This window comes from Saccopteryx bilineata, chromosome 2 (assembly GCF_036850765.1).
Source record: "Saccopteryx bilineata isolate mSacBil1 chromosome 2, mSacBil1_pri_phased_curated, whole genome shotgun sequence".
Taxonomy (NCBI): Eukaryota; Metazoa; Chordata; class Mammalia; order Chiroptera; family Emballonuridae; genus Saccopteryx; species Saccopteryx bilineata.
Window position 1 is genome coordinate 280,003,263 of NC_089491.1, and position 12,921 is coordinate 280,016,183.

General features: G+C 43.5%; 1 protein-coding gene across 5 annotated transcripts in view; it reads left to right on the forward strand.

Moving 5' to 3' along the window:
* POU2F1 (POU class 2 homeobox 1) overlaps nucleotides 1–12,921 on the forward strand; it is a 114,830-nt gene that overhangs the window by 65,597 nt on the left and 36,312 nt on the right. For 3 of the 5 annotated variants that reach the window (XM_066261050.1, XM_066261055.1, XM_066261052.1), the window contains one exon: nucleotides 3,377–3,442. In XM_066261050.1, the coding sequence (XP_066117147.1) occupies nucleotides 3,377–3,442 (66 nt within the window). Of the gene's footprint in view, nucleotides 1–107; nucleotides 231–1,642; nucleotides 1,731–3,376; nucleotides 3,443–12,921 lie in introns of those variants that run through there. The other 2 variants (XM_066261053.1, XM_066261051.1) reach the window with 2 other exon arrangements.

The following is a 12,921-nucleotide window of genomic DNA, read 5'->3' on the forward strand; positions in this document are numbered from 1 at the left end:
AAACTCCTCTGAGCAACCGAAGTTTCCTTCTTCAGTTGGAGATGGCTGTGGTGTAACTGGAGTTCACATCTCTCCCGCCTGCATCCCACCCCCCACCCTGTCCCCCTAGAGTGGATGGAAAGAGTAGTACCTCTGACCCCACCCTGCCGCCACCTGTTTCTTCCTCGCTTTGGACTGTGTGGACCTAGAAGATCTCACAGCAATGCTGGACTGCAGTGACTATATTCTAGGTGGGTACCACCAGTGCAGTTCTTGCTTAGGAGCTTTAATATGGAAATAGCGGGTGTGGGTGACTGTCCAAACCCTTAATTACACATGCACATGCTGGGCGGGGAGAGATGGATGGAGGAGGGAGGGAGCGTTTGCAAAGCACTGGGTCCTTGAATTGAAGTAGGTCCCTCCCTACCACAAGCTCTTCTGGTTCAGGGATATTTTTAGTAAATAATGTGGATTTAGAATTCAACTTGAATGGAGAACATTTTTGCTTTTTGGGGAATTTCTACTGAGAGTATTTCATGTTGTAAAGACACCACAGATGTGAAACAGGGTCTGAAGTGAGCCTGAATGATATGTAGAGTAATAAAATGTTTTGCATACTTAGTGCAAATGTCTTCTATAAAAACCAGAACCTGGTGGAGATAAGGCAGAGCCTAGTGCAGACCTGCTTCCGCAGGCACCAGTCTGGGCTGACTACCCTGCACACTGCAGTCGGGCGGTGGGTCCATGTCCAGGTTTCAGAAATGGAACTTTTCACATTTTGACTAATATTAGCCCTTTTTATTTTTAAAAGTTAACTTCTTCAGAAAACAATTTTTAAGTACTGAAAAGCCTATTTTTAGAGTTTTCTCTATAGAACAACAAGCCGTTTGGGGATGGGGGCTTTCTGGCTTGAATGCATAAACTGTCTTTGGTGACTAAGATTTAAAATAGATTGAGGTGACACTTTGGTTTTTAGACATATGGTGAGTCACGGTGGCCATATTTTGTGTTGAGTATTGTCTGTTTGTATGCCAAATTGGTGAAACCTCTTTGGGCTACTCTGGTCACCTAGAAAGTTAGATGGTGTGAACTACAGGACTTTTGACATCTTACAAACCTTTGCAAATGATTTTTTTCCATTGTATGTCATTTTTCCCATTTGAAAAGTTGATGCTGCCCCATCACCTTCACAGTTGCCAAGGACAGAATGAAAGGACAGCTCTGAAAATGTTTGAATTCTCACATCGAAGGCACGGCCTAACCCCAGGCAGTGGGAATGTCTGTACAGTATGGGAAAACTACTGTTAAACGGGTGAACAGCTGGACCAGCACACTGCTGTCAGGAATTCAGTCCAAGAGCAACTTACAGGATGCGCGTAGACTCATTAACAGTCTGCACCAGGTGCCAAGAGAGGAAGCGCCTCAAGTATCAAAAGCGAAATTACTTATTTATGCTTATACTATATTTACGAATTTGGCAACTCACAAAAGTCAAGGAAAATGCCTTTTTGAAATGCTTTTAGCATTATATTTTAAAATGAGAAATTGTCTATTATTTAATATTATGTTATTAAATATAATTGCTTAAAGTCTTCTCATAGTTGTACAGTTAATCAGAATTTTTATTATTTTGTACAAGTAATTTTGTTAAATGTCTTTGAAGCTCTTGACAATTCAATAGAAGATCCTTACAAGCTTCACATGGAGTACCTGTGACATCAACTTGAATTTATGGATATGATTTGTACAAGGTTAGGCTTGTTAAGAATTATGCCTACTTTGTTTTTATGCTATGTATGAAATTACCATCTTTTTAAATGAGTATTAACTGGTTCATTAGTTTTCCATTTTCTTGTAAAATACCGTCGAAGAGGAAGCATTGAACAGTGTGTGCATCATGGTCTGCTCTATTCCATTTGTTGTGATCTCTGTTGACTTTTGTAAGACTTTGGTTAAGTCATTCAGAAAGCTGATTTTTACAACTTAGTACACCTGTTTCTTTCAAACCTTGGTATGCTTCTAGATGATATTTAAATGTTTCTGGACAGTGGGCGGAAGGAAGTTGTAAAACAAGCCTCATTTATGACCAGAAACGTTAGAATCTGAACGTTGTGAACTTCTGAAGAAGAAACCAAAGATTTGAAGAACTGGATAAACCCATAAGACAGGCATCAGTTTAAACTGTATTAGAACAGCTGTCCTGTAGCTTCTGGTTATAAATGATGAAATTTATGGGAGAAGGACTCCCTCCTGAAGCTCCCTCATCCCTTATGCGTGTGGGTAATGCCACTGTCACAGCATGGTTGGGGCTCTAGTGATCATTTTGATTTCTTATTTCAGTGTTTAAGCAGATGACAAAATGTGCTCTTCTGTCAAAAAATCAAATATAAAGTATTTTTGATTTTATATTTATTCCCAGCTAACCATTTAACCAGTAGTTAAATGGTTCTTAGCCTGGTGGGGAAAAGGCAAAACTTGCATGATTATAAACTTGTTTGACTTACAAATACGCTAAGTTTGAGTCTGCAGGAGAGGTAGAGTAAGGTATGTATTTAGTGTGTATTTAGTTTTTGCCCTTTTGACAGAGTAGAAACAAAACTTGTTCTTGTCTGTTGTATATCTTCTGGGATATCTAATATTTATGATGAAAACTTGACTGTGAAAATCTTTATTAAATCACCCTACAAGATATGAACTGTAACTGCAGGTTCATTTGGGATAACAAGGTAGTATAATTTGTAAGTGGGTGTGGTTGTGATTCAGTCTTGACATTATTAGATTATTTCTGTTATGCTTTGTGGTACAACTCCTTGTACTGGTTTATGGTTGACATGTGAACTGGACCTCACTTTAACACATGCTTAGTTTGTTGGGGGTGGGAGTAAATATGGAGATATTTTTCTTTGACATGCTTTGTATTATTTTATTGAGTTATTATCCAGTCTGTTGTCAAGGTTATCAGTGGATTGCTTTGGTCATAATTAACAAAGAGCTTATGGAAAAAGAAACTTTATTTGTTAATGACATTTTACTTTGTGAGGTGCTTTCCCCACATTTGTATCTTTAACATATTTTTTGCTTCATACTATGAAGCATTTATTCCTTTTACGTATCAGACTCTAACATTTTAGGTTGGATTTCAGCCATCTTTCTTGGAAGAATCTTAAAATTCATTAGAAAAAATACTTATTTGTGAATCACTTCAGGGTTAATGGAATCTTCAGTTTCTTTTACAAACCTTTCTTGTGATTTCCCATGTTTTACCCTCGACTCTGTCTCCTCGAACTGTAGGGCTGTAACATTAGTCAGTATTCTTAACCCTGTCCTCTGCTGCAGCTTTGCTCCCCTAACTACATCTCCAGTTTTATAAACTTCATTCACTTCTGATTTATTGCAGACTCGAGAATGAACAATCCGCCAGAAAATGGTAAACCGTCTGTGGAGAGCGGGGATGGCAGCACTGGTAAGACACCGTCTCAGACCCAGCTTTCTGATTCCACCAGGTAGATAAGAGAGGAGGCTCTCCGGTAACGGGCACTCTCTGGGCAGGTGGAAACCTGAGCCATCCAGTGTAAGTCAGTGTGTGCAGAAAGGGTCGTGCTGGCCCAAGATGCCGAGACCTGTGGACGCTTGGCACTGTGCCGCTGTTTATCAGGGAAGCCGCAGAGCGGCCCGGAGCATGGGCCTTTGTGTCCCTAGTTCTGGGTATGAATTACAGACTACCCACATACTAGCAATGTGGCATCAGGCCGTCTCCCGCTCTCTGAGCCTCATTTCCTCAGCTGTGAATTGACACAAGGTGTTTCAGGGGTCTTTGTGAGCCCTGAGGAGGGAGTGTTAAGCACGGTGCAGGCCACACGCTAACCTCAGTTCAGTGAATGCCTGCTCTTGTCACAGGTGTTCATGAAATAATCTTACTCAGCCCACATTCTATCTAAGATATATTAAAGGTATGGTAGTGTCTATATATAACTAAAAACACAGCTATTTCTATAACTACATCCTTTTAATTGGTGATTTAGGCCTGACCTGTGGTGGCGCAGTGGATAAAGCGTCGACCTGGAAATGCTGAGGTCGCCGGTTCGAAACCCTGGGCTTGCCTGGTCAAGGCACATATGGGAGTTGATGCTTCCAGCTCCTCCCCCCCTTCTCTCTCTCTGTCTCCTCTGTCTCTCTCTCTCTGTCTCTCCCTCTCCTCTCTAAAAATGAATAAATAAAATAAATAAATTAATTTAAAAATATATATATGTTTTTTAAAAAAAAAATTGGTGATTTAAAAAAATACCCTTGATTTGCCCCTACCAGGAGAAAATTACTATATAAGTGAGAAAACTGAGGCCCCAGGAGGAGAAAGCTGAGTCCCTAAAGGGTGGACCGTCCCCACACCCATGTCTACACTCCACTCAGAGCACGGTTCAGGAGCTGTTTCCCAGGTCAGCCTGCTGGAGGTGGGGCAGGGACTTCCCAGGCTTGGTGAAGGCGGAGGTTAAAACACTCAGCCACGCAGGCACTTATGGGCAGGGAAACCCAAAGAGAAGTAGTTCTGAACTAAGCTAGGTTTTCACTAGCAGAGGGCATCACCTCTTTGACCTGCTGCTTAAGAAATGCCCGACTCCGGGGTACCGTGACAATGAGGGTTGCTCTTTGAAACTGTCTTTACCCCCACTGACCGCACAACCTTTTAATTTGAAGCAGATGAGTTGAACCAGTGTAGCAGCTTCCTGCCTACACAGCTTTCATTCCAAACTGTCCTCTATCTGGGGTACTTTTTAGTCTTTCAGTCTCTGAGGTACCTCTGCCTCCTCGGCAACACTGAGCTGCTGGGTTCCCTGAGTATTAACATGTCTGTCCAGGTACTCTGCCTGAGGCCAGCCGTGGGGACTGCCGCACACCTGCCGAGAGGGGGCGGGGCGCGTTCTCTGCTGCTCTGTCCCATTTGGGCCCATCTGTCATGCCTGTGCAGCACTGGTGTCTGGCACCTAGCAGGACAGGTGCTTTGGCCACCCAGCCGACATGCAGGACTTATTTACAGAGAAGGTCAGGGCTGTGGGTCCCATTAAGATGTTTGGGTAGAAAGAGCCTGACAAACACCTTCAGAGGAGAGACTGCATTTCTAGGGAAGAGAAGCTCACTCAGAATGGTTGGCGAACACTGAGAATGTGCACAGCGCTGGACTCCCCCCCCCCCCCCCCCCCCACTGCTGTGCTGGTAGCACCAGGGACTACCAGTGACTGCCCTGGAACAGTGACCACAGCTCCTGGGCCGTGTGCACTGTGTGTGTTACCTGATGTCAGTTTCAGTTCCTGCCACAGCCCCCCAGTTAGGTAGTATTATGATTTCAAGAAATAGGAAATTGAGGCAGAGCCAACCAGGAAATACAGGCAGGACCAGGCTGTGCCCCCTGCCCGTGGTTTCCCCCGTGTACAGCAGTACAGGAAAACTGCAGTGTCCATCTGGGGCACGTGCTGAGCCTTCCTCGGGAGCTCCTTGCCCTGTTTGCGTGTGTGTGGCACAGAGCTGAGCAGTATCAATTTAGGTTGTTTTCTGTTTAATGTCTCTAAACCTCTGACTCTGGCTGAGAACCGGTACTTTCTTAGGCTTTTTACTCCCATTACCAGTGGTAGTGGTGATTTTCTCTTCCCCTCCAAACAGAGGAGAACTTGATTGCTTTTACACAAGCGTTACTGCCAGTGCGGCGACCCACAGAAGCTGGATCAAGTGTGAGATGACCAGCCGTCCTGACTTGGGCACGTAGTGATTCATTTCCTGTCCGTGGGCCGCAGTTCCTTCTGAGCGGGACCTCTCCGCTCATCTGAGAAGAACTGATACCTTGGATGTCTGTTTCTCACTGTTCTTAGTATCTCTCCTCGATGGCACTTCGTTAGCTTAGGAACAAAATGCACTTCCATTCCAGCCTCTACCTTAAATTACTATGTTTGATACGTTAGGTGTAAAGTTACAGTTTATTCAGCTATGACAAACTGATTTTTATCTAAAAATATAACAAGTACACCTGTAGACTGTTTTATGGTAAAGAGTGTGAATACTTTTGTGTAGATTACAATTTTAAACATTTCTTGAAAATAATTTTGATTTATAATATTTTAAGGAGAGTAATACCATGAAATTATTTAAGATTGTGTTATGTTACTTCTTTGCCTTTCTCCAGCCTGAGCGATTTAAGTTGCACTTTTGTCAGATAGCCCTTATATATTCACAGAGCATCTATAGCTTAGGTTTGTTAATTTACTTATTTAGTAAGTGCTTGTCCTATATATGAGACCTTGTACTTGGTATTAGAAGACACTAGTGAAATAATGAGATCCCCTAGGTCCCCAAAGAGTTAGCAAAGCACATTGTCTGACCAGGTGGTGGCACAGTGGATAGAGCGTCAGACTGGGATGCAGAGGACCCAGGTTTGAGACCCTGAGGTCACCAGTTTGAGCGTGGGCTCATCTGGTTTGAGCAAAGTTCACCAGCTTGGACCCAAGGTCGCTGGCTTGAGCAAGGGGTTACTCGGTCTGCTGAAGGCCCGCAGTCAAGGCACATATGAGAAAACAATCAATGAACAACTAAGATGTCACAATGAAAAACTGATGATTGATGCTTCTCATCTCTCTTCGTTCGTCTCTCTGTCCCTGTCTCTGTCTCTGTTTAAATAAAAAAAAACTAGCAAAGCACTGAGAGATAAGATAGGTATGCAGGTGATGGATTCAAGGGCGAGCAGGGTAATTCAAGGGGAGGTATGAGAAAGTGCCACGGTGGTATTTCTGTGAGGAAAAGTGTGTTCATAGGCCAAGTGGAAGGACACACGAGAGAGAAGGAGAGAGAAGAAAGAAAAACAATTAATTGGGACCAAGGTAGGGCAGAAGGACTGGGATCAGAAGTGCAGAATGGATGGTTAACCTTTGAAATAAATAAAAGTAGACCCTTTTTCTAAAATTGGGGAGAAGATGAGATTAAACAAGGAGAGACACCTGAGGTGGTAGGAAGAAGGAAAATAAGGAAGAATTCATGTTAAATCACTTCATTATTCCTGTTTCTCCTCAGAGTCGCTGAGGGGAAGGCAGGGATGACAGCTGTGATCATGGCGGCACTTCCCGTTTGTTAGATTCTTGCTGTGCATGGCTGACCCCTTCACTATACTTCATGTCATGATGGTTAACTCCTGAGGTCACTATTGTTAGGCATCTCACAGCTGAGGGAAATACATTCAGAACTGGTTAGTAACTTGTGCTTGCACGACCTCGAGCCTGCATTCCCTCCGGTTCCATCACTCTCCTCAGATGGAAGGAAGAGGGAGTAAGTTTTGACATGATTCCTTTTAAGGACTTGATTAAAATAAATAGATAAAAAGGATTAATAAGTTTGTTGAGGGTCAGGCTTAGATTTTTCTAATTTATTTTTAATTGGATTATTGGGGTGGCGTTGGTTAATAAAATTATATGGGTTTCAGGTGTCTATCAGGCTGAGATGAAGAAAGAGGAGTGTGTGCTTATCTCGCCAACAAGGTCACATGACCTTTCCCAGAGTAGCCCAGGCATCCATGGTCAGGAGGGAGAAAATTGGAAGATTGGATTATTTTTCCAAAATAATACCTTCTCAGCAAAAACACCATCCAGATAGGAGGGACTAGTGGTGGTGGTTCTCAGAGCACAGTTCTTTGGACAGGGATGCTGCCAAGGAGGAGTTCCCCAGGGAGGCGGTAAGTCCAGAACTTCCTCCCAGCCCTCAGCAGCCTCTGCTCTGCCCTGTCTGTGGATTCACCTAGTCTAGGTATTTTATGTAAGTGGAGTCACACAGTATTTATCCTTTCGTATTTGACCTATTACACTTAGCATAATAATTTCAAGGTTCATTTATGTGGTAGCATGCATAGCTGAATAATACTCCATTGTATGCAGATACCACGTTTTGTTTATCCATATATCTGTTGACAGACACTGGTTATTGCTACCTTTTACCTATTGTGCATAATGCTGCAGTGAACATTGTTGTACAGGTATCTCAGTTCCTCTTTCAATTTTTTCGGATATATAACTGGTAGTGAAATTTCTGGGTAAAACAACAAAAATTTTATTATCTTCCAGTTCTGGAGGTCAGAAGTCCTGTAGTCAAGGTTTGGAAAGCTGAATTCCTTCTGGAGCTCTTTGGAGAACCCATTTCGTTTTCTTTTCTGGCTTTTGTAAGCTGCCTCCATTCTTTATCTTCAAAGACAGAAGTGTAGCATCTTAAAGTCTCTGTGTCTGTGTGTCTCTCTCTCTGACCCCTGCTTCCATTATCACATGTTCTCTGACTTTCCTGCCTAGCTCTTTCTCATATGAGGATCTTTGTGATCACATTGAATCCATCCAGATAATTTACAATAATCTCCCCATCTCGAGACCCGTAACATAATCAGAGCTGCAGAATCCATTTGCCATGTAAAGTAACTATTCAGAGCCTCCAGGAATTAGGATGTGGACATCTTGGAGTGGTCATTGTTCTGCCTGTCATAGCACTTTGTCCTAAATTAAACCTGTTCAGCTGTCTTCTGGATGATGGCTGGAAAAGTAAAGAGTGTGTAAAGTGTTTTAATTGTGAATAGGAAAAACCAAAGTTTTGTTTTTGTTTTAATTAAGTGGGAGGTGAGGAGGCAGAGACAGACTCCTGCATGTGCCCCAGACTGGGATCCACCCAGCAAGCCTTCCATGGCACGATGCTTTGTTGTTGCTTAGCAACCGAGCTACTTTAGCACCTGAGGTGAAGCCCTGGAGCCATCCCCAGTGCCTGGGGCCACCTTTGCTCCTTGAACTGTTCAAGCCTTAGCTGCCAGAGATAGAGAGAAGAGGAGGAGGGGGAAGGGTGGAGAAGCAGATGGTCATTTCTCCTGTGTTCCCTGACTGGGACTCGAACCCTAGACTTCCATATGCTGGGCCGACACTCTACCACTGAGCCAATGGGCTAGGCCCCCGAAGTTGTTTTTTTCATGTAAAGAAATACTAGACATATTTTACAGCCTTGTTCACTTTTAATCAAAGGTCAGATTTCTTTCATCAGAACTCCTGACAAATGGTCATCTACCCTGTGCCTGGGCTTGTTGGCCGAGAGGGAACAGTAGCCTCGGATACAGCCTCTTCTGTTGGAGAGTGCTGTTATCTGTAGTCTTTTGAATCTATCCTTAAGAGTGGCACAGACTAACATGATTTTCCTTCTCTTTCAAATGAAAGCTCTTCTGGGAGCTATTATCCTATTTTAAGTCTTCTCCATTTATAAAGGAATAATCTATATTATTACACATAATAGTGGCTGTTTCTTATTAACTATTTACTAGATGTGTAAATGTATTGGGTAGATTATGATTTAATCCTTATAACAACCATGTGAAGTGCTGTTCTTTTGTTTTTGTAGATCAGAAAACTGAGGCTTAGATGATTAGTCACTTAAGGGAAGTCGCACAGATCTATGAAGGGGGCAGAGCCTTCTCTTACCCTTTGAGCTATGTTGTGTCTCCGGTGTGTAAGGTGCTGTCCTATGCTCAGTAGAATCACTGAAGTGGAATAAAATATTAAATTTGTTTTCAAGAACTTTATCTTATGGGGAGCACATATATAAAAATGTACCAAAAGATTTCTAAGTATGCATGAGTCCATGAGAGTTCAGTATAGGGGGAAGCTGTTTGCAGCTGGGGCTTGAGGGGTGGCTTTGGAGATGGGGGACTAACATGGCCCTTGGAGGCTGGTAGGATTTGTCAGGATGGTGGGAGATAGCATGTGTTCAGCATGAGGGAATGGTAAAGCTAAGGTGGCAGGAAGGAATACACCCAGTGCCCTCCTGCTCCTTTAGAGCTTTCTACCAGGTCATGTGGCTTCTAGATCTGGCCGCATTTGCAGGGCATCCCTCAGGAAGAGCCGATCCCAGCTCCTCAGACTTCAGTGTAGTCGGCAACATTACCATTGGCTTGTTGTTGTTGTTGTTGTTGAAGGTTAAAATGACATTAAATTTAAAAGTTTAAATACAGCCTGACCAGGTGGTGGTGCAGTGGATAGAGCGTCGACCTGGGATGCAGAGAACTCAGGTTCAAAACCCCGAGGTCTCTGGCTTAAGCTTGGGATCATGGACATGGCCCCATGGTCACTGGCTTGAAGCCCAAGGTCACTGGCTTGAGCAAGGGGTCACTCGCTCAGCTGTAGCCCCACACCCCTGTCAAAAAAGTGGTCAATGAACAACTAAGGTGCTACAACAAAGAACTGATGCTTCTCATTTCTCTCCCTTCTTGTCTGTCTGTCCCTATCTGTCCCTCTCTCTGTCTCTGTCTCTATCACACAGAGAAAAAAGTTTAAATATAAACGTTATTTTTTCTGGTAATATTTAATTGTTTTAAAATAGTAAAACTTATTTGAAAGCAACTGATTCACCTGTTGGTTCATGAGCTTGTAGTAAATTAAATGTCTTTTTTCACCTGAATTAGGATAGAGTGAGACTCTCCTATCCTATCCTTGTTCACTTGATTTTTCATTAAAATGATTTTTCCCCCTAGGATAATATCAGTATCTTTCTGACAACTGAAAAGGACAAATAAATTTATTAACGCCGCAACCTAATATATACATATGACATACATTCTAACGAGCACTATTATGAGGAGTTCTAGCCACCAGTGATGTGTTGTGTGAGGTTTATCAGCACCATGGTCACATGTCATAGTCTTTAAGGTGATAGGAAGGGTCCCGAAAGACCAGGGAGCAGTCCTGCTGTTCTTCCTAGGAACTGAAGCATCCTGATCCTGATGTCTTGACTCAGCACTAGTTGTGGAAAACATTTCCAGATGGAATTCCATTGTTTCCAGGAGAAGCCTCAGAAATTCACTGAGGAGCAGACCTTACAGAAAGTTTCAGCAAAGCAGTAGAGCAATCATGGTTTCAGATGCAGAAGGGCTGTTCTCTCTTTGAACTTATATTTATATAAGGACCCTTTCTAATGCTCTGTTGCTTCTATTATGATTACTATTTTAAGTTTATTGCACATTTTACTGTGTGAGTTGTATTCTTTTTTGCTTTCACAAGCCTGAGGGATGAAATACAAATACCAAGTGCTCTTGGAGTTCCTCAGAGTGAAATTCCATTGTGGTGGGTCCAGGTGCTCCTGCAGAGGGCCCCAGGGGCACGGGGACGATGATATGTTACTCTGTTCCTGGGGCGCTGGTAGGTGTCCGCTATGGATGGTGGCCTCTAAGGGTCTGAACACCACACAATAGGGAACATGCCTGACCCTGCTCGTTGGTACATGCAGGATTTTTAAAAGATGTTCCGGTTGGGGAGCTGCAATTATTAAACCTATGAAAATACTAAGTAACATTTGAATTAAGATTATACTTTTATTAAATGAATGAGAAAGCAATTGATCCTTTCAGTTGACAAGAGATAACCCAACCACAAATTTAGAATTTTTAAGGTGGTGTCCATTTCATTTTTATTTGTTATCAATAGAAATTTGAGACACTAAGAAGAGGATTTGTTTCTTAAAGGCCACTTCATACAAAGTATGAGATTGTCTATAATTTTCCCTTTTCTTCTTTAGAGGGCAGCTTAGTTTCTAGTCATGTCACCTTTTTTGTGATTTTTTAAAACAAGTCTGAGACTTTTCCAGCCATGTTGTACTTTACCTCTTTCTTGACGTGAGAATACTGGGCTCACCGAACCTGTGTGTTGGGCTCACTGTGCTGCGTCCTGGCTCAGAGTGTGGCAGGGGGAGCCAGGAGCAGATGTCATGAGCGTGGGGGGCGGTGACTGAGGGGAGCAGAGAGGAGGAGAGGAATTGATGCCACACGAACCCCGTGTTCGTCTCTGGCCCAGGCTGGATGTTGGGGCGGCCCGAAAGAGGAGGAAACTGGACATGCAGTGATACATTTGGTTCTGGAAGTGCGTTTGGGCGCTCTGTGGTATTTGCAGGTGAAGACGTGACCAATTGAAGGCAGAGATGTGTTCCTGAGGAAGGAAATTGGGGCGTTCAGAAGCGGTGGGAGTCTTCCCTAGAGACAAGATTGCGGGGAGGGGGAGGGGTGGGGTAAGGACCAAGGACAGAGCTCTTCCCGCTGTTGCCGGGTCGCAGGAGCCTGCAGTGCCCGCGCTGTCCAGTAGAGGCTGCATGTCAGCCCACTAGCCACACTGCTGGTGCTCAGCAGCACCTATGGTTGGTTAGTGGCTTCCATATGGTTAGCACATGCATACAATGTAACATCATCGCAGAAATTTCCTTTGGACAGCGCTGAAGTAGATAGGAAAGGGCAGCCCCAGAGCGCAGAGGGAAGCCCTCCTATGAGGGTAGTCAGGGCCTGCAGAGGTCAGAACACAGGACCCGGGGATCTGACAGGGGTTCTGGGGGCCCTTAGGTGAGGGGTAGGGAAGGAAATTGCTGTGGATAGAGATGTGAAGGGCAGGAGAAGGCCAGGCAGAGTAAATGTTTGGCAAAAAAGTATTTTCCCCCACAAAAACGTTTACATGATGTTAGAATTTTAGAGTAAGGACTTTCAGCTCTTCTTGGTCCTCAAAGTATTTCCTTTATGTGACATTATAAATTAATATGTTTATTAACTATATGTTGTAAAGGTTAAATTATTTGAAAAAGACTTGGTCACGATAGCTGGTAGGTAGGACACACAACATTCATTTCTCTGCAGTTGAGAATAAAGTTAATAAAAATCTGTTTTAATAGTACCTTGCATCCGTATAGACTCAACTCAACAAACACTAACCGTTCATGGGACTCATATCATGCGTCCCTGATGGCATGGTCATCTCCAGGGTAGCCACAGCGTGAAAGCATGCCCCTGCGAGCATCACTGAGAACACAAGGGATGTGGTAGAGCAGCAATGGGGTTGTGAGAAGATGGCAGTGCTCACCCATCCTGATGGGCTCACAGCATCGATTTGGAGTGTACTTCCTGCTTTGTAGGAGCATGGA